Below are 22130 nucleotides of genomic sequence, written 5' to 3' on the forward strand. Positions count from 1 at the left end.
AAAATTCAATTCCAGAACGAGGCTGCAAGTCCCACGTTGGCGCATATCGTCATTTAACCGGGGAAATACGAAATTCCCCGATCTTATTTTGCGTTGTTTACAAATATGAAAGCAGACGAATTTATATAATTTGATTTTTTGTTAAAATGTATCGCTTTTTCTTGGGATATATTCTGAAAATGGGGAAATTCAAAGGAATAATTTGTGGAACAATAAGTGTCCATCGGCTATTACTTTAGTGAATAATGGTTTACTACAAATTTAAAAGGTTCATTTTGGTTTTCGAATATTCGAATATTCGAACGAAAGAATTACCGAATATTCGAATATCAGTTTTGCCATTCCTTTGCATCCCTAATTTAAATTATTAACATACAACTTGTGTTTCGTAACTATGGTATTTCCAATAGTTTGGAAAACATACATGTTATAACAGAGTGTATTCAGGGGCGGGATCAGGAGTTCGCTTTAGAGGGGGGCGCACTTTGGAAGTGCAACAGAAAACGTACACTCGCTTCCAAAGAGCATGAACAAAACATGGTTTTAATGGGTTAATTGGGGCTTGAAGTCGTCCCCAAGGAAAGATTGAGACTTTTTAGTCTGAAATATTGCATTCCCAAGCGCATTATTTTCATATTGTTCATCAGATATAAATATATAAAAAAAATCTTTAGAGGGGGCGCGCGCCGGGTGCGGCCTAGTCTAAACCCGCTAGTGGTATTTTTCAAAAGATTGGAAAAGCTGCAAGGCTTGAATCAATTTCGGAACGAAGTATGAGTACTCAGAATTTCTCAAGAAAAAAATTAATTATTCGTTATTCATATACATTATATAAATATATATACAGCTTGAGTACAAGAAGAAATTAAATTCATCAAACAGGTGCTTTAATACTAAATTAATTTGTTTTCAGGAAAGGAACTATCCCGCGTTCCGATTCCAGCAGCACGCTGCACTTCGTGCTGTTTTGGCGGGAAAAACTTCGACGAACTCTTTATCACGTGTTCCGCATTCGGCGTCACGGACGAAGAGAAAGAAAAGACGCCCTTGGCGGGGTCGGTGTTCAGGGCTACTGGGTTAGGAGCCCGCGGAAAGCCCGCCCCAGTATACGAGGGATAACAAGCTCGTCAAGATGCACAATCTTTGAAAAGAAAATATTAGCTTTAATAAGCGTATATCATCACATATATTTTTAGAAACTGTTGGTGCAAACCAGTATTCACAATTATTTTTTTTTAGCATTCCATACTAGCAAACTATATACTTATTACTATTGTATTATTGAAAATTCAAGCTCATGACATGCTTTTTAATGTTCGTATTTAAAGACTTTCAGTATTACAAAGCTTCAGGGGCACATTGTTCGGCTAAAACAGTCCTTTGTAACCCATGTTTCATGACAGCCGACCTCATTTAAAGTTCAGAATTTTGAATGCTGTTGCTAAATAAATTGGAAATGATTGTAAAGTCGTTCCGTTCTCATTTTCCCGTCATGTACAGAGACAATTTGCCCCCTTTTGCCCGCATGGAGACTATCTATTGCACCCTTTTGCCCGCTTGGAGACTATCTATTGCACCCTTCTGTCCGCATGGAGACCATCCATTGCACCCTTCTGTCCGCATAGAGACCATCCATTGCACCCTTCTGTCCGCATAGAGACCATCAATTGCACCCTTCTGTCCGCATAGAGACCATCAATTGCACCCTTCTGTCCGCATAGAGACCATCCATTGCACCCTTCTGTCCGCATAGAGTCCGTCCATTGCACCCTTCTGTCCGCATAGAGACCATCAATTGCACCCTTCTGTCCGCATGGAGACCATCCATTTCACCCTTCTGTCCGCATAGAGACCATCCATTGCACCCTTCTGTCCGCATAGAGACCGTCCATTGCACCCTTCTGTCCGCATAGAGACCATCAATTGCACCCTTCTGTCCGCATGGAGACCATCCATTGCACCCTTCTGTCCGCATAGAGACCATCCATTGCACCCTTCTGTCCGCATGTAGACCATCAATTGCACCCTTCTGTCCGCATGGAGACCATCAATTGCACCCTTCTGTCCGCATGGAGACCATCAATTGCACCCTTCTGCCCGCATGGAAACCATCCATTGCACCCTTCTGTCCGAATGGAGACCATCCATTGCACCCTTCTGTCCGAATGGAGACCATCCATAGCGCACTTCCGTCCGAATAGAGACCATCCATAGCGCCCTTCTGCCCGAATGGAGACCACACATAGCGCCCTTCCGTTCGCATGGAGACCATCAATAGCACCCTTCCGTCCACATAGAGACCATCCATAGTGCCCTTTTGCCCGAATTGAGACCATTCATAGCACCCTTCTGTCCGCATGGAGACCATCCATTTTTGTCCGCATGGAGATCATCATTTGCGCCCTTCTGTCCGCATGGAGACTTTCATTTTCACCCTTTTGTACGAACAGAGACCATCCATGACACTCTTCTGTCCGCATGGCGACCATACATGGCACCCTCCTGTCCGAACGGAAGACCATCCATGGCACTCTTCTGTCCGAATGGAGTCTATCCATGGCAATGTCAATCAATCACGTGACACCATAACCGTAATGTACCAGTCAATTGTAACCACGACCCCGCCCCCAGGTCCGGGGAATAGCGGGGACTTTCACTTCCGGTACAGCCAACACCCTGTAAAATCCCCGGCCTGTAGGGACAACAAACAGCTAGTAAAATTCCTGCCAAAAGCCCCCGCACCCCAGGGGCACCCTAGGTTAGGCCCATTCCCTGCTATTTTCGGCGCGAAAACAAAACCACCGCAGTCACTCGGCACTGCGGGACACCTGGAGGGTTAAAACACGGCCCGTTATGAACGTTGATGAAAATTGTGGTCTTCAAAGACGATATTTGAGCATATTAACAATTGCTAAAAGGGTTCCAGCTTTTGGTATTTTTTGTTTTGATACTCCTTATGATTTGATCACACATTATTTCGTTATTAAAAAGGTGCACTTTACAAACCATGAGCGAGTCACTTTAAAATATGACTATATAACAAAGAACAAATTTATCATATAGATCAAAATAAAACGTGTTCGTTTATATGTTTATTTGAACAACAAGTATATTTCTATTACTTGCATACACTGAATAACAACATCATTCAGATGGGGCGAGTTTTAATTCATTTCTTCCGCCTACCCCTCCGCCCCCACCTCAACCTCTGCCTCTGCCTCTGCCTCTGCCTCCGCCAAAATTTATGCGAACTGTAAGAATGTTTTTAACGATATTGATTTACAACAGTACAGCGCGAATGTTTAAACAAGCATAAAACTAAGTTACCTGTATAATTGAAAACGTTTCAATGGTCTTTTAACATTATATAAACAGTATTATTAGTTAGAGCTCAACATTTTTTGACAAATGAGAAAAGCAGTATTTTCAACAAGATCTCCTAAAGGCGTTGCTCTGAATGTGAAGGGCTCACTTCCGGTGTTAAAAGGTGGTAGGTAATTTAAGTTTGAACGAAGGACGTGTTGTCGTTAACGCGCATATCGAAGTCATTTCATACACTATTTTAAAGCAATTTTAACATACTTAATGACATTTTCTTTTGTCCAATGAGAAGGCAGTATTTCTAAAGTTTTCCACTACAATAATTTCAGTAAATCAGCAATCTGCCGTTATTGATTTAAATAAGATGAAGCGATATAAAAATAAATCAACCAGTAATCAACTGGAGTTCCCGGAAGATACCCACTTGTTCGGCTTGGTGTCCACTAACCAAACTCCAATTTTTTGCAAACGATTGGAATGAAGATTACTTTTGTAATTTGATAATAAAAAAAAATCTGAGTCCAGACTTGGACTTGAGCTGGACTGGTGCTTTATAATTAAAAAATATTACACACCACTGAGGGTCATATGATAGTATAAGGACCGGTCCCCGAAGGTGGCTTAAACGCCTCGGGGGCTGACTGGCCGGTCCCTATAATGCCATAACGACCGAAGTGGTGTGTTATATTTCTTATATTATACCGAACTCGTTTTAACATTCAATAATTTTAAATCGCCTTTGATGTGTTTTGTTGAACAAATCTAATAATGTTTACTTGCGAAAAAAATGTCGTTGTGAAAATTGCAAGCCGCACTCACCAGTTTTATGACGTCAGCGGTCCATATTATATGACGTCAGCGGTACATATTATATTTTTGGCGAGGTCTGGACCGGCCAAAACATGATATGGACCGCTGACGTCTTTAAAACTAGATTTTTATTAAAATACATTGACATACGGACCGATCAACTTTATATACACAAAGAAAGGGCACACTTATGTAAGGTATAATATTTAACCATAAAGGCCGACACTATGCATCTGCGCCCATATTCAATAATGTCCTTACTCGAGACAAAAAAATATCTTCAAATTGCTTCTGCTACGCCATTAATAGTAAGAATATCTAAATGTATTAGAAACGAAAACCATCGCTAGGATGTATGCATAAACAAAATTTGATAAACTGAGTCCAGACTCTCACAGATTTACCGTTATTCCAACTGTTTTTTTTTTTATTTTTGTCTTGGAATTAGCAAATGTTTGCGTAAATATCTGCAAACCAGTGTTGAAAGACTGCTGACAATAGATCAGATCACAGTTTTTATATTCCCGTTCCAAATTTCATGTTTTATGGCTTAAACCTTTACTAACGGTTTAAGAAAAATGCATAAAACATCAATTTTGGAGCGGAAATATAAAAATCTGCGATCTGATCTTTTGTCATCAGTCTTTTATCACTGGTTTGCAGATATTAACGCAAATATGACAAAAAATAAAAAAAAGTTGTCAAAACATTCAAATGGTGAGAGTGCAGCTTTAAACTTAAAAAAAGTGTTGTTTACCTCCTAAGCCGCCACTCCAACCCATTCCGTTTCTCCAACCCAGGTTCCCGTTGAACCCAGTGTTGGACCCCGCGGGCTTCCAATTGATCCCAGCGGTCCCCCCGATAAGTCTTCCAGTAGGTGATACTATTGGGGTTCCACTGAATGTGAAGGGCTTATTTCCGGTATTTATTTTTATGGGTGGTAGGCTAATATTCAATCTGGGTACTATTTGAGCGAACATGATTTTGGAAGTGAGCAGATGAATAAACAGCACTGCACTCAAATACCTTTCTCGTTTCATCTGGAAAGTAAAATAATTATAGATTCTTAATGAATATTCAAACGGTGTTTTAAGAAGTACGCGGGTAATTGCCATAATGAGGCTCTGGTAAGATTATGCAATCTTTATATTTGTTGTGAAACTGACTTCAAATAACATGCATAAATCTTCAACCACAACACAAGATCTGGGGTGGTATTCTATATTGATCTTAAATGGATCTAAGAACGATGTAGCTAATCCGATTACTTGTTATTTATAACTGACCAATAGAGTGAATGAAGTCAATCATGTATGACCATAAGATTTACTTAAGTTGAATATTGAAAACCACCCCAGACGCCAACATTTAGTAGGGCCAAACTGTAATTGTTAGTCAGATACGTATTCAGTAAAGTGAGTAGTCTTTAACTTTTTTAATTAATGTTCAGAATATTTTTTGCAGATATGTCAATAACGACAATATCGCCTACGAGGCTGTCATGCATGAAACACAAGTCATTGGAACATTTCTTTGAGTTTGAAAATGAAGACATAATAATAAAAAAGCTCCAAGTAAATTAATTAATAGGTTAGGTTTAATTAAAATCCAAATATATTTTATGACAACATTTTTCAACAAGATATAAAAAAAGAGAACAACGTATGTAAAATACTAAAATCGTTTCAACGACAAAATCTTGTCAATGTATTAAAAAATGCACTCTTACTCCCAAATAAGATTTACCACAATTAATAATATTGTTTTAATATTCCAAAAAGGATGAATAATTTTTAGAAAAAATGGTTATTATGAATGATACCGAGTTTAATTTGAAAGAAAATGAGCATAAAACACGGTATTTCCACCTTGTAAAACTAATGTAGACCACAGTAAATCTTTTAGCATTCACCAATCATTTAATATTTTAGCGCTTTCCCCTATTAAATTCACGGTTACAATATTGTTATCAGTAGTTAATATTTTTCATAAATGCATTATTTAGTAAGTAATTAAAGGTTTTTCAGTCAACATTTATATTTGTTATACATGTGAGTGTCACTTTAAAGTAACAGCTACCATTTCTTAGAGCTGGACTATCACAGATTGACAGTTTTGACTTTTTTTAAAGTTTTTATCCAGGAATCAGCTGACTTTGGTATCAGTGCCTTCAATTCAGACATATGAGATGAATCGCAATAAAGTAGATCATATCAAGTCAGTGATTTTTTGGTGCAATTTGCTGCCTTCTAAAAACTGTTTCCCCTTGCGAAAAACTGTCCATTTTTCCTTTTTGTCTTTTTTTCCCAATTTGACAAATGCAGATTAATGAATAAAAAAATGCAATGAATTTGTTGAAATATAAACAATCTTGACAAACATTACTCTCTCACAACTTAATGTATGCATAAAAAATGTTAAAACACGTATATTTACCATTATATTAGCTGTTTTGGCCTGATTTTGTATTTCTCTCAAAGTCGACTTTTTCCCAAGTTGCAAGGCACAGGCGTTAAAAATAATTAAAAAAAATCATTGCAAGTCATATTTTTTTGTCAAAATGGTCCATCTGTGGGAGTTCAGCTTTATTCACATTTCAGGGGAATTCTAGGGACGTTAACAACGTTTGAAAATGGCGTGCTTTGTCAGTAATAAGTTAAATCATGCTATGCGTACGTTATTTTTTTGAGCTCTTTATAAACATAATTTCTTTAAAGCTGCACTCTCACAGATTTACCGGTTTTACAACTTTTTTTATTTAAACCAATGATAAAAGATGGATGAAAAAGATCCGGTCGCAGATTTTCATATTTTCATTAGAAAAATAATGTTTTATGGCTTAAACCAGTTAAGAAAAATGCATAAAACAACAATTTTTGAACTTGAATATAAAAATCTGCGATCTAATGTTTTGTCAGCAATCTTATATAACTGGATAAAAAGAATTGTCAAAACGTTCAATCTGTGAGAGTGCAGCTTTAAAGACCTCTATATAAACCATTACCTAAACATAATACAACGTAAGTGTAGAAATTGACAAGAAGTACAGTACATGTGCTTCATAAAACTGATCTCCGAACATGTATCATTCTAGTATTATAAATAAATCTTACCGAGAAAACTTGTATAATTCAATATACAAGTCAAGTCTAAAATTCATAAAAAAGAAGATTTTAACAACAAACAATGACAACAACAACAATTACAGCAAAAATACATTGCTTGCGTTGGCGATTACGAAATAGCAACAGCAAATAGATCAATCAACTATAATCAAAATAATGTATGAGGGTTACAATAATGAAGACAGTATTGAAATGGCAAATATAACATTCATTAAATAGAACCATGTCAATCATTAATTAAATTATCAATTTAAATATTAAAACACAACTATCATAACTTTTACATATAAAACCGATATAACACGAGGTATAAATAATTATGCAATATTTTCCTGTTTTTTAACTATAAAAATTAAATACTTACCGTTAATTACTGTTCAATGATTAACCGACGACTCTTTTCAAGTTGTTTTAGGTCAGCGTTATATATGAGCATTGATAATGAACCGGATCTAGAAAAATATATTCAATTCAATTAGTTGTTGTTTTTTCGGCTATGCAATGAGTTATTGTCTTACGCGACCGCAGTAGGTATGTTCGTCAATTAATAAAACGTTTAAACTTGTTGATTGTCTGACGTAAAAGGATGTTATTGTTTTGCATTTGCATATTTTCAACCTCAACGATAGTTAATTTCGGATTAAAATGTTTGCATATAAAGCCACAATATAAAAAAATATAATTAGTTCACTATAAGTTTTGTAAACACTACAAACACCTTGCTAAATTGATCCGGCTTTGCATATTGCACAATTTATATTTTATTTTGCAACAGCCCGTTGTTTTTTGTTTGACAAATCGAATCTAGATCTGCATCCGTTTTACACTCTTTGACATATTTATAGTTTCTGCTGCTGCTGCAACTGCTGCTGATAATGATGATGTTAAATATGATGTTGATGAAGATGATAATAATGATGATGATGATGATGATGATGATGATGATGATGATGATGATAAGGAGGAGGAGGAGGAGGAGGAGGATGCTACTGCTGCTACTGCTACTGCTGCTGCTGCTGATGATGATGATGATTATGTCGACGCCAACGACGACGACGACGACGGTGATGTTGATGATGATGATGATGATGATGATGATGATGATGATGATGATGATGATAATGATGATACTGTGGCTGCATCTGCTACTGCTGCTGCTGCTGCTGCTGCTGCTGCTGATGATGATGATGATGATGATGATGATGATGATGATGATGATGATGCTGATGATGATGATGATGATGATAAGGAGGAGGAGGAGGAGGAGGATGCTACTGCTGCTACTGCTACTGCTGCTGCTGCTGCTGATGATGATGATTATGTCAACGCCAACGACGACGACGACGACGGTGATGTTGATGATGATAATGATGATGATGATGATGATGATGATGATGCTGTGGCTGCATCTGCTACTGCTGCTGCTGCTGCTGCTGCTGCTGCTGCTGCTGCTGCTGCTGCTGCTGCTGATGATGATGATGATGATGCTGATGCTGATGATGATGATGATGATGATGATGATGATGATGATTAGTTCAAGTTGATTAGGCATACAACGATTTAAAGTTCACGATTTCACCGCCCCCCAAAAAATAGGGTAGGCTGGTCGGGATAGACTTTCCTTTTAAGGTAAAGTTGTACCTAGATCAACGTTGACTAGAGCGATCAATACAACGACGTGTCCATCCGAAGCAAGAAACTGCACGAAAACATGTACCCAAAACGGGACAAAAATAACAGTCAAAAACCATTTTACAGAAATCCCCCTGTCATTTCCATCATGTGGTCGCGATTTACATTAATTCAGTATAAATGAAATATCTGTTTTGAATTCACAATGTAATTGATTTAAATCCGATTTAAATTGCACAAATTTAAAACAAAACGTATTTAATTACAAAGTTGAAAAATATAGAGAATTGCTAACAGTAAGTATTAAATTTACATTGACATGTTATTGTTAAACTTTACTTTTCTTGTTGGTGTTCATTTATTTCATCTGCGAAAATGTATATATAATAGAAGCAACCATTTTTTGTAGTGCGGTTTTCAAAAGTATTTTTTTAACAAGTTTTGTGAAATAAATATATTAACAACATTAATAGTCAAATATTGTGCCAACACCGGCAGACAAGTCTGCAAAATAAAATATTTATCTTTTTAATTATTTTTTTTTTAATTACATGTCAATGACATATCTATTTCAATTAACAGTTTGAATTATAAACATACTGATGACGCATTTAAGCCTTTGACCTGGTTTAAAATTAATAACGACTGACTGCTAATTTACTGAAATAAATGTAGTTGACAACTTGAGAAATACTGCCTTCTTATTAGACAAAAGAAAATGTTGATCACTAAGTACGTTAGAATAGCTTAAAACAATGATATGAAATAAATACTCTAGAAACACTTTTTTTTTTCAGATGAATCTGATAAGCGTCTTGAGTGTAGTGCTGTTAGTAATTCATCTGCTGACTTCCATATTCGCACAAATATTAGCGACGATACGTCCTCCGTCCGAATTTAAATTGCACCTACCGCCTATAAACACCGGAGATAAGCCCTTCACATTCAGGGCATCGCCCTTAGTGTCGCCTGGCGGAAATCTTGTCGGAGGGGTCGGAAAGATCATTTGGAATCCGCCGGGTACTGACAACAAGATTAGCCGAACTATGAAATGGAGAAACGGAGAGAGCTGGAGCTTCGGTACGGAAGGTAGAATAAAACACTTTTTATGTATTATTTCATTTGAAAATAGAACAGTTTTTCGAATTGCCGTAATCTTACATTTTTATCTCCCCTTAAAGCTGCGCTTTCACAGATTGACCGTTTTGGAATGAGCCAAATTTTGCGTAAATGTCTGAAAACCGGTGATATCAGACTGCTGATCGAGATCAGATTGCAGTTTTTACGTTCGAAATTGATTGTTTACGGCTGAAAGAGTTACTTACGAATAAAAAGTACAAAGAGAGATAACTCTGCAACAGGGAAAGCAGAGTTAAAAATCATGACATGTGCATAACTTCATAATGCTACCTTTTAATGATCAAAGTTTCATTTATTCCTTCCGGTAGTTTCCAGGTCGTCTTGCTAAAGCGTTTTTTAAAAGAAATTCAAAGAAGAAGGGAGCTAACTCTGCTATAATTGTACCAAGAGTTATAATCATTGCGCTGTGCACAACTTCAAATTGTCATCTATAAGTGTACAAATTTAAAACCAATTTTATTAAATAGTTGTTCAATAAATATAAATGACCTTCACAATATTGCTATTTGAAAAATGAACAAAGGGAGATAACTTCGGAAAAAAGTTCCCCATGATAATAATTTTTACAAGGATAAAAACTTCATAATACCATCCATGTTCCAAGTTCCAATCAATTCAATTAACGAAAAAGGAATCCATACTGACAAAAGTATGTCTGACTTATTACTACTTATAAATTTTCCTAATTTTATATTCAAATCATTAGAAACCCTCTATTTCTTGCTGTTAATTTATAAATTTAATAGAAATTAATTTAATAAAACCTTATTGGTATCCAATTTTTACCCCGTAACTACCTTTTCATGACCTCTGCGGAAATTTACCAAAGAGCTGTTTTAGACTCGTTAATATATTATGATCTTAAATATAAGAACGCGCAAGATTTGGCTCTCCGATAAGTCATTGTCGGGGTTGGCCAAGTGTCAGTGCGCTTCTTATATATAAAAACTGAACGTCTTGTGAAACTCTTAACCCACCTCAATGACAATGTGCTTGCGTCTATAAAATCGGCTCGGATTCAACACGGTCTTCTCCATTTTATTTGACCATCATGCCAAACATACCACACCCAAATGTTTCAATTTAAATTGGTTTAATATTAAATTAAGGGGATGTCGGGGTCGGGCGGCAAAGGAATACACGCATCTTATGGGACGTCAATCATAGACCGAAGACAGGGTTGTCCGGTCAAGTCGGCGTCCGACTTATCATTGGCGGCGGAGGAAGTTCATCACGAAGAGGCGGCGGAGGTGGCAGCCGCCATGATCGTTTAAGATCCATTCAGGAAGATCAATGAAGTTGTCACTGGTTTTGTGTATTGAAGTGTTCAAATATTTCAAATGAAAACGTTTTAATCTTCTCTTGTTTACTTTATCATAAAATAGTGTGTGTTTACCATCTTTTGATTAATAAACAAGACGGCAATGAATGCCCTGTTTTATAAAGATAAGGTAGAAATGTAAGCTCTGCTGTTTCTTCAAACATATAGCTTAGTGATCTAGTGGCTAGTTAAAAAATTATTTGTTTTTCAACGATTGTAAAGAAAGTTGTATTAATTTATACTATGTCACTCTCATTGGCACGATGTTACGCAAGAGTATGGTCTTGACCGGAAAACCCGGAGAAAAACCCACTAGTCCGGCTTGGCGACCACCAACCAAACTCGCATGCGCCAGACCGGGAATTGAACCCTTGGTTGGAAACGAGTGCGCTAACCACTGCGCTTACCGGTCTTCCGGTCTAGTGGTTGACCAGACATGATCCTTATAACCAAACTAGAAAATAGATTTCATAAAGACAGACTCCGACCAAGTTTCATATGATGTGCGTTGAAATTCATTGCCTCTTCTGTGGGAACAACGTTTTCCTAAATACTTGGTGACATACTTATAACATCGATATGACCTTCACTCTACCGTGACCAAAACAAACATTCCTACAAAGTTTTAGGTATAACAAAAGCGTCAACTGTCACAAAACACGCCAGTCCTAATTCAAGGACACCAAGTTTGGTGTTAAGTGGATGTACGGAAAGGGATCTGTAAAGAGAGCGGGCACTGTAAATAATCTTTGCCAATTCAAGGGGAATAACTCTTGATTGACTGAGACGACATGGTTGGTTATCAAACCTGAGCAAGATATTCTGCCCGCATGAAGACCATCATTTGCGCCCTTCTGTCCGCATGGAGACCATCATTTGCGCCCTTCTTTCCGCATGGGGACCATCATTTTCACCCTTCAGCCCGCATGGAGACCATCATTTGCACCCTTCTGCCCTGATGGAGACCATCATTTGCCCCCCTTTGCCCGCATGGAAACAATCATGTGCACCGTTCTGCCCGGATGGAGACCATACATGACATCCTTCTGTCCGAATAGAGACCATCCATAGCATCCTTCTGTCCGCATAGAGACCATCATTTGCGCCCTTTTGTCTGCATGGAAACCATCATTTTCACCCTTCTGCCCGCATGGAGACCATACATGACATCCTTCTGTCCGAATAGAGACCATCCATAGCATCCTTCTGCCCGCATAGAGACCATCATTTGCGCCCTTTTGCCTGCATGGAGACCATCATTTTCACCCTTCTGCCCGCATGGAGACCATCATTTGCACCCTTCTGCCCGCATGGAGACCATCATTTTCACCCTTCTGCCCGCATGTAGACCATCATTCTAACCATTCTGCCCGCATGGAGACCATCATTTTCGCCCTTCTGCCCGAACCGATAACATCACTTTAACCCTTCTGCCCGCATGGAGGCCATCATTTTATCCCTTCTGCACGCATGGAGACAATCATTTTCACCCCTCTGCCCGCATGAAAACAATCATGTTCACCCTTCTGTTCGAATGGAGACCATCATTTGCACCCTTCTGCCCGCATGGAGACCCTTATTTTCACCCTTCTGCCCGCATGGAGACCATCATTTGTGCATTTCTGTCCGAATGGAGACCATCCATGGCACCCCTCTGCCTGCATGGAGACCATCATTTGCGCCATTCGGTCCGAATAAAGACCATCCATGACACCCTTCTGTCCGAATGGAGACCATCCATTGCACCCTTCTGCCCGCATGGAGACCATCATTTGCGTCCTTCTGTCTGAATGGAGACCATCCATGGCGCTCTTCTGTCCGAATGGAGACCGTCCATAGCGCCCTTCTGCCCGCATGGAGACCATAATTTGCGCCCTTCTGTATTGTATTGCATTGTACTATATTGTATTGTATTGTATTGTATTGTATTGTATTGTATTGTATTGTATTGTATTGTATTGTATTGTATTGTATTGCATTGCATTGCATTGCATTGTATTGTATTGTATTGCATTGCATTGCATTGCATTGCATTGCATTGCATTGCATTGCATTGCATTGTATTGTATTGTATATATTTAGAAGAATGCACTTGCCATCAAAGATGCGAAAATTCATAAAGCAACATGCATTAACGGCGAATATTTTGACTTTGTTTTCAGCATTGAAACTTACCAGTGAAAGAACATGACAAAGTAATTTTAATTGAACATTTGGAACACCTCGGTCATTTTCCATCGAAAACAACCTCGGATGTATATGAACGGTTTACAATGTCAGAAATCTTTACATTTCACTACGCTGTCAGAAGATCGATTAGTAATTTCAAAAAAAACAGTTAAACTTAATGGTTTAACTCTTGGGAATTTAAATTACTTTTTGAAATAATACACTTCACTGGCAATCATTTTAAATATAGATATATGAAATACGCTTAAAACACTACAATTGATAAATATTATTATTTAAAATTTTACGAACTACTTCTACCGATGTATAGGCATACATACGCGGTTGTTTTCGATGGAAAATGGCCGAGGAATAGCGATGATAAAGCGATGAGTTATACAACATTATTCACTCTCGTTGACACGTATGGCGAAAACTGGAGTTCCCGGAAACCGATTGTTCGGCTTGGTTAACACTAGCCAAACTTCCATACGCCAAGGCCGATGATCGAAGTTTGCCTAGAAAACCAGCGAATCGAGCACGGCTTGCGGTTTAGGGGCCATGAATAACAGTCTTAAGTAAGATAACAGCCTCAAGTATGATAACAGTCTCAAGTATGATAACAGTCTCAAGTACGATAACAGTCTCAAGTATGATAACAGTTTCAAGTATGATAACAGTCTCAAGTATGATTACAGTCTCAAGTATGATAACAGTCTCAAGTATGATAACAGTCTGAAGTATGACAACAGCCTCAAGTATGATAACAGTCTCAAGTATGATAACAGTCTCAAGTATGATAACAGTCTCAAGTATGATAACAGTCTCAAGTATGACAACAGCCTCAAGTATGATAACAGTCTCAAGTATGATAACAGTCTCAAGTATGATAACAGTCTCAAGTATGATAACAGTTTCAAGTATGATAACAGTCTCAAGTATGATAACAGTCTCAAGTATGATAACAGTCTCAAGTATGATAACAGTCTCAAGTATGACAACAGTCTTAAGTATGAGTTCAGTGGTAAAACTGCAAACCTTCATTTCATTTAAAATTTCTTTCTTATTGAGTTTTGCCCTCACACAGATTGACCGTTTTGACAACTGTTGTCTTAAAATGAGCCAATTTTTGCGTAAATATCGAACAACCAGTGATATAAGACTGCAGACAAAAGATTAAATCGCAGATTTTCATATTTCCGTTTGTAATGTTTCTTTGTTTATTCCAGTACAAACTTCCCAGGGGAAGGTAGAAATCTACAACAAACAGCAAAATTACATCAAAACAAGCAAAATTACCTACAGAAAAAAACAAATTACAAAGACAAGCTTTACATAGTTTAAAGCCTAGTTTTCCTTTAAAAGTCTACATCTGGACTGTTAGATAAATGCAGTTAATGCCTAGTAACTTTAAATATCTTAAATATCTTTCATTAATCAAATTCCTAACACCTATAAATGAAATATACCTAAATGATATAGCAAACACTTATCAACAGTTTTAATTAAAATGTAGAAAATATCAGCATAAGAAAATGATTTATCAAATATCAGTAGAATAAATTAAATAGGAACTTACTCTGTGGGTAACCCAAAACTAGCCTTAATTCTAAAGAAAATAAACGTTCAATCTGTGAGAGTGCAGCTTTAAGTGTAGATTTTGACAAAGAAGTAAAGAACATGTGTTTCTTTAAACTGAATTCCAAACATCTTTGATTCTATTAAACATATATCTTACCGAGAAAACGAAAATACAACTGAAGTCTTAGATTCTTTTGAAAATTAAAAATTATTAAAATTTGAAATCTTAATAACAAACAAGAACAACAACAACCAATATCAGCAAACTTCACTGCATTGGCGATTACAAATTGCAATAGCAAATACTTTTTACAATCAGAAAAAAATCAATGAGGGTTACAATAATGAATTATTGCACTGACAAATATAAGAGTCATAAATTTAATAGAACAATGTCACTCATTATGAATTATCTGAATTATGAATATTAAAACGCAAAGATTTTATAACATTAAATAACACATATAACAGAGGAATGAACACTTATACAATATTTACTTATTCAACCATGTAAATACTTATTGTTAGCTTCTAACCAATGATAAATTAAATTAGTGTTTTTGTTGTTAATGAATTTAGAGTTATTGTCTGAGTTGACTGCAGGAAAGTGTATGAAATTGTCAATGAAGAAATGTATAACATTGTTGATTATCTGACGTAGATGGATCTTAGTGTTTTGCATTTGCATATTTTCAACTGCAACGATATCTAAATTCGAATTAAAACGTTTGCATGCAAAGCCACAATATAAAAATTATCTAAATAATTCACTACAAGTATTGTAAAAATTACAAACACATTGCTAAATTGATCCGGCTTTGCATATTGCGCAATTTATATTTAATTTGCAACAGCCCGTTGTTTTTTGTTAGACAAATCGAATCTAGATCTGCATCCATTGTACACTTTTGATATATTAAGAGTTGATGCTGCTGCTGCTGCTCCTGCTGCTGCTGATGATGATGATTATAATGACGATGACGACGACGACGACGACGATGATGATGATGATGATGACGACGACTCACCATTCATTGGATGAATTCTACAGAAATCCCCCTGTCATTTCCATCATGTGGTCGCGATTTACAATAATTCAATGTAAATGAAACAGCCGGTTTGAATGCACAATTTGATTGATTTAAATCCGATTTACATTGCACACATTAAAAACATTAAAATGGAGAATTGAAGTTGGTTTATTGTATTAGTTACGAAGTTAACCAGGACTTAACAGTTAGTATTTAATTTACATTGACATGTTCTTGTTAAACTTTACTATTCTTGTTGGTGTTCACTTATTTCATCTGCAAACTGTATATATACTAAAAGGAACGCGCACATTCTTCGTATTGCGTTTTACAAACGCACTGAAGTATAATTGTATTTTTAAACAAGTTCTATGAAATAAATATATTAACAACATTAATAGTCAAATAGAATGCCAACACAGGCAGAAAGGTCTGCAAAATAAAATAATTATCTTTTTAATTATTTTTTTTTTTTTTTTAAATATCATGTCACGTTTTTTGTGCAAACTATCTTCGAAATGGGCCATCTATCACCTAAGCTGGTTTAAATCAACAACGGCTGACTGCTGATTTACTTAAATAAATGTATTGTAAAACTTGAAAAACACTGCCTTTTTATGAGACAAAAGAAAATGTTGATCACCAAGTACGTTAGAATTGCTAAAAAATAGTTTATGAAATAAATACTCGTATATATGAAGAATCTAGTAACATTCTATTTTTCAGATGAATCTGATAAGCTTTTTGAGTGTAGTGCTGTTAGTAATGCATCTGCAGGCTTCCATATTTGCACAGATTTTATGGACGATAATTCCTCCGGACAAATTAAAATTTGACCTACGACCTAATAACACCAGAATTAAGCCCTTCACATTCAGGACAACGCCTTTAGTGTCACCTGCCAGAGATCTTGTCGGAGGTGCCGGAAGGATCACTTGGCACCTGTCGGGTACCAACAAAACGATTAACCGAACTATGAGCTGGAGAGACGGGCAGGGTACGCAAGGTACAATAAAACACTTTTAAAGTATTATTTCATTTGAAAAAAGAACAGTTTTCGACGCGCTGTAATCTAAAACTTATGCCTCCCCTTAAAGCTGCACTCTTAAAGATTGGCCTGTATGACAACTTTTTTTTGGCTAGTTGCTTAAATGTCTGAAAATCGGTGATAAAAGACAGCTGATCAGCTTACAGTTTTTACGTTCGAAAATTGATGTGTTATGGCTAAATGCGTAAGTTACGCTTAAAGAAGAGATTGAGATATGATCTGTTGTGAGTTATCTAATATGACTGAATTGAAATCATTGATGCAAAAATCTGCTGAGACAAAAAAGTGTCATATCGGTTAATCTGTGACAGTGCAGCTTTAATGGAAGCATGTTTGACGAAAAGTTATCTCAGAGACAAAACAAATTTGCAAAATAAATTTAAAAAACCCCGGTAAACCTCGATTCTTCAAAACATCCTACGCTCGGGTTGGGATTAACCTATATTTCGAGCGGCCATGGAAGATACTTATAATCCAACCTAAATGAAAATGTGCTTGTTTCTATAAAATCAGCATGGATTCGACCACGTACTCCCTGTTTTATGTGACCGTCGTGCCAAAAATACCACACCCAAATGTTTCTATTTAAATTGTTTCAATATTAAAACAAGGAGATGTCGGAGTCGGGCAACAAAGGAACACACGCATCTCATGGGTCGTCAATCATAGTCCGAAGACAGAGTTGTCCGGTCAAGTCGGCGTCCGACTTAACATTGGCGGCGAAGGAAGAAGACGTTCATCACGAAGAGGCGAAGGTGGAAGAAGACGTTCATCACGAAGAGGCGGAGGTGGAAGAAGGCATTTATCACGTGGAGACGGCGGAGGCGGCGAAGGCGATCGCCTTAAAGAGGCAAAATCCCTGGAGGAAGCTCAATGAAGTTTTCACTGATTTTGCGTATTGAAGTGTTCAAATAATTTAAATGAAAATTAAATTAAATTTATCTTGTTTACACCATCATAAAATAGTGTTTACCGACTTTTGATTAATAAACAAGACAGCCATGAAGGCCGTGTTTTATGAATCTCGGGTAGAAGTTTGACCACTTCTCTTTCTTCAAACATATACATGTATCCTAGTGACCTTGTTGTTGACCACACATGATCCATATAACCAAAATAGACAACATACTTTCAAAAATATAGACTCCGACCAAGTTTCACGACGTTTTCCTAATAACTTGGTGACATACTTATAACACCGATATGATCTTCACTCCACCTTGACCAAGATAACCATTCCTATAAAGTTTTAGATATAACAAGAGCGCCAACTGTCACAAAACACGCCAGTCCTAATTCAAGGACACCAAGATTGGTGTTAAGTGGATGTACGTTAAGCCAAGTTTAAATAGAGTGGGCTAAGTTAATACAGTTTTTGCCCATTCAAGTGTCATAACTCTTGAGTGACTGAGACGACATGGCTGGTTATTGAACCTGAGCGAGATATTCTGCCAATACACATTCTGACCAAATTTGGTGATTATTGGACAAAGGCTCCTAAAGTTATTGATAGGACGAGATCAATTTTAGGTAATTTCTATTATTTAAGGCCGATGAATTTCGAATGACTGGAGAAATATCGCAATTATTATTATTATTATTATTATTTACCAGACTTCTCAAGCACTTTTTTCATGTACATTAACACGTTCAAAAGTACTGTACAGAATTACTAGAATGTTACAATATTTAAAAAGATAAAAATAAAAATATTTAAAAAATTAAAACATCAATATTACTCAAGTCACAGAATTTAATTCAAATGTAAAATAAGAGTTAAAAAGACACACATAAAAATAAGATACAGATAAGACTCAAGACTCTAAAGCGACAAGGTTATCAAAGTAATTAGTCCAGATAAAACTTCTTAAAAAAGTGAGTTTTAAGTGCTCTTTTAAACACTGGCAGAGTTTCACAGCTTCTAAGTGTTCTAGGTAGGGCATTCCAGAGTTTAGGGGCTGCCGTCATGAATGCACGATCACCATAAGTCACAGTCCTACTACGCGGTACAACCAGTGTTAAACAATCATTTTGGGACCTAAGTTGTCTGGATGGGATATAAATGTCTAGCATGTTGCGTATGTAAGTAGGGGCCTGTCCGTGAAGCGCTTTAAACACAGTAGTGAGGATTTTGTACTCAACTCGGATGTGCACCGGAAGCCAATGTAGTTCCTTTAACACAGGGGTTATGTGGCTGTTACGTGGTGTCCTGGTGATAACCCGAGCAGCCGTATTTTGAACATTTTGGAGTTTATTGAGAACGTACTTTGGAGATCCACAAAGCAGCGAATTACAATAATCCAGCCTTGATGTCACTAACGTGTTTATCAGGGTTCTGGTTGAGTCAACGGTCAGGTATTTCCGGATTTGACCTATTTGTCGAATTTGCATGAAGCATGAACGAGAGACAGAGTTTACATGTTGTTCCATGTCTAAGTGAGAGTCTAGTACGGCACCAAGGTTTCGAACTGTTGTCGATGGTTTTATAACAGAATCACCTACTCGTATAGTAAGGTCTTCAACTTTACTACGTTTTGGTACAAAGACAATCATTTCAGTTTTGTCAGCATTGAGTTTTAGAAAGTTATTGTTCATCCACAGTACGATGTCATTTAGGCACGATTCAATCCGTTGCAGAGTCTCATTGCGTGAAACAGCTTCCTTTGGTTTAAACGCCATGTACAATTGCGAATCGTCAGCGTAGAAATGATATTGAAGTTCATGCTTCCGACAAATCGCACCCACAGGTTTGGTGTACATGATGTAATTCTTGGGGCCAAGAACAGACCCTTGTGGCACAGAAAATGTCAAACATACAGGTTTTGACAGTTCTCCATCGATACAGATTGTTTGATGACGCTCGGATAGATACGATTTCATCCATTGTAGAGGTTTGCCTACTATGCCAAAGTGTTGTTCAAGTCGGCAAAGCAGGGTGCTGTGGTCAATCGTATCAAAAGCAGCAGATAAGTCCAACATGACTAGCACCGTAGCCTCATTCTGATCAAGTGAGCGGAGGATGTCATTTTGTACACATAATAAAGCAGATTCTGTTGAATGAAATTGCTTATAAGCAGACTGGCGTTCTTCATGAAGGTTATGTGCAGATAGGTGTCTTTCAAGTTGGGAATCGACAGCTTTCTCGAGAACCTTTGACAAAAACGGTAAATTCGATACAGGCCGGTAGTTTTTCAGTACCTCTTGATCTAATCCTGTCTTCTTGATTAAAGGTCTTACTCTTGAGCTTTTAAAAGCTGGTGGTACATATGCCCTTTCAAGTGAAGTGTTAATGATTTGGGTGATCAATGGTAATAGTTCACCTAAACAATCTTTCAACAGCCATGTTGGAATGGGGTCTAGTTCACAGGATTTGTTAGGAGAATTGCGAATAATCTTTGAGATGTCCATATCAGAGACTACTGAAAAGTTTGAAAATTGCTCTTCATTAAAAGGTGCTTCAGGAACAACAGTGTCTATTTGTTGGTGAGACTTGGTCCAGGCTATATCACTACGTATGCATTCAACCTTATCTACAAAGAAGTCACTAAAGTCTTGTGCTAGAACTTTTGCAGATTTACCAGATGGCAGCACTGCATCTTTGGTATTACCCATCAAATGTTGGGTTACTTTGGTAAGGCCTTTCACGTCACGACCGCAAGACTCTACTTTCTCACTGTAGTAATTGACTTTGGACACATTTAGAAGCTTGTTAGTTACAGCACATTGGTTTTTTGTAGATTGCGTGATCTATTGTCAATCCAGTCAACCGCCACTTTCGCTCTAACTGACGTCTTAAATGTTTAGCATCATGAAGTTCTTGGGAATACCACGGATTCATTGGTCTTAGTACAACGGTCTTGGACTTAAGAGGCGCATGTTTGTCAAGAAGGGAATAGAGACCATCGTTGTAAGCATCAACTAGTTCATCAACGTTGAGACTATCGTTTACACTATTTAAAATATCTGATTCCAAAATATCGGTTTTAAACTCATCAACATCTATAGACTTTAGCTTTCTGTAAGTCACAGTTTTGCGTACTGGTGGTGGTTTGGACGCACTAGCATTGAAAACCACAGCAAAGTGATCACGAGATGTATTGCCGTTGTTGTCCGGGAGTCCGGGATCAGATATTTCTACATTTGATACCGTTGTGCCTGTATCTCTGGTAATAAGCACATCTAGTATGTGGCCTGCTACATGAGTAGGCTCAGTGACGTGCTGTCTCATACCACACGCTTCCAAAACGCTGTTGAATTTTGACGTGTTAGGGTTTGACCGATTGTCCAGGTGAAAATTAACATCGCCAACCACAATAATATCGTTCTCAACAGTCGTAAAGTTTGCAAGAAATGTTGGCCATTCGTCATCAAGAAATGTCGTATTCTTAATGCCATTTTGTTTATTTGGAGGCGGCCTATATACCACAGCTAATCGCAGAGAAAAGTTTTTTATAGTGATGTTGCAGTCCATATATTCAAAAGAAGTAACATTGGTATTGTGACTGGATGCAAGCATGGAAAGTTTTAGGGGTGCCTTGTGGATGACCGCTACCCCACCACCACGACCTTGGCGAGGAACATGGGCGATTTTGTATCCACTAGGCACTAACTCGGCAATACATGCTTTGTCTCCTGGACCACCAAGCCATGTTTCTGTCACAGCCACAATGTCAAAGTGGTTGGAAGTGATATAATCAGAAAAGGCTAAAGTCTTGTTTTTCACTGATCTCGAATTGTGACAACATATTTTGATTTTAGTTTGCCCTTTACGAACAGACAGTGGTTCAAGTGTGATCTTTCTCAAGTTGTGGGGATTAACACTGTTTATATTGGTATTTTGTCTATGTTCAGTATTTGTTATTGATGTTGTTATATGTGTTGATATATTCTGAGGTAAGATACGAATATTAGTAAGGTGAACTCCATCATTTGTGTCCCATATTCGTCTTTCA

At 37.3% G+C, this 22130-nt stretch overlaps 1 protein-coding gene and 2 long non-coding RNA genes across 3 annotated transcripts in view; 2 read left to right on the plus strand and 1 right to left on the minus strand.

Annotated features, from left to right (window-relative positions):
* LOC128213711 (regucalcin-like) overlaps positions 1 to 1467 on the plus strand; it is a 15302-nt gene extending 13835 nt beyond the window's left edge. The window contains exon 6 of the mRNA XM_052919734.1: positions 914 to 1467. Coding sequence (XP_052775694.1) covers positions 914 to 1119 — 206 coding nt within the window. The 3' untranslated portion in view covers positions 1120 to 1467. The remainder of the gene's footprint in view (positions 1 to 913) is intronic.
* Positions 1468 to 3079: 1612 nt separating this feature from the next.
* Positions 3080 to 7704, minus strand: LOC128213714 (uncharacterized). The gene is made up of 4 exons (XR_008257786.1): positions 7621 to 7704; positions 7245 to 7280; positions 4889 to 5171; positions 3080 to 3251 (listed from the first exon to the last, which is right to left on the minus strand). It is a non-coding gene; the product is annotated as an uncharacterized LOC128213714 (long non-coding RNA).
* A 1321-nt stretch (positions 7705 to 9025) lies between these two features.
* On the plus strand, positions 9026 to 18124 carry LOC128213716 (uncharacterized). The gene is made up of 5 exons (XR_008257787.1): positions 9026 to 9184; positions 9686 to 9977; positions 16021 to 16335; positions 16857 to 17136; positions 17790 to 18124. It is a non-coding gene; the product is annotated as an uncharacterized LOC128213716 (long non-coding RNA).
* The last annotated feature ends 4006 nt before the right edge of the window (positions 18125 to 22130 follow it).

The sequence above is a fragment of the Mya arenaria genome, chromosome 13, assembly GCF_026914265.1.
Source record: "Mya arenaria isolate MELC-2E11 chromosome 13, ASM2691426v1".
NCBI lineage: Eukaryota > Metazoa > Mollusca > Bivalvia > Myida > Myidae > Mya > Mya arenaria.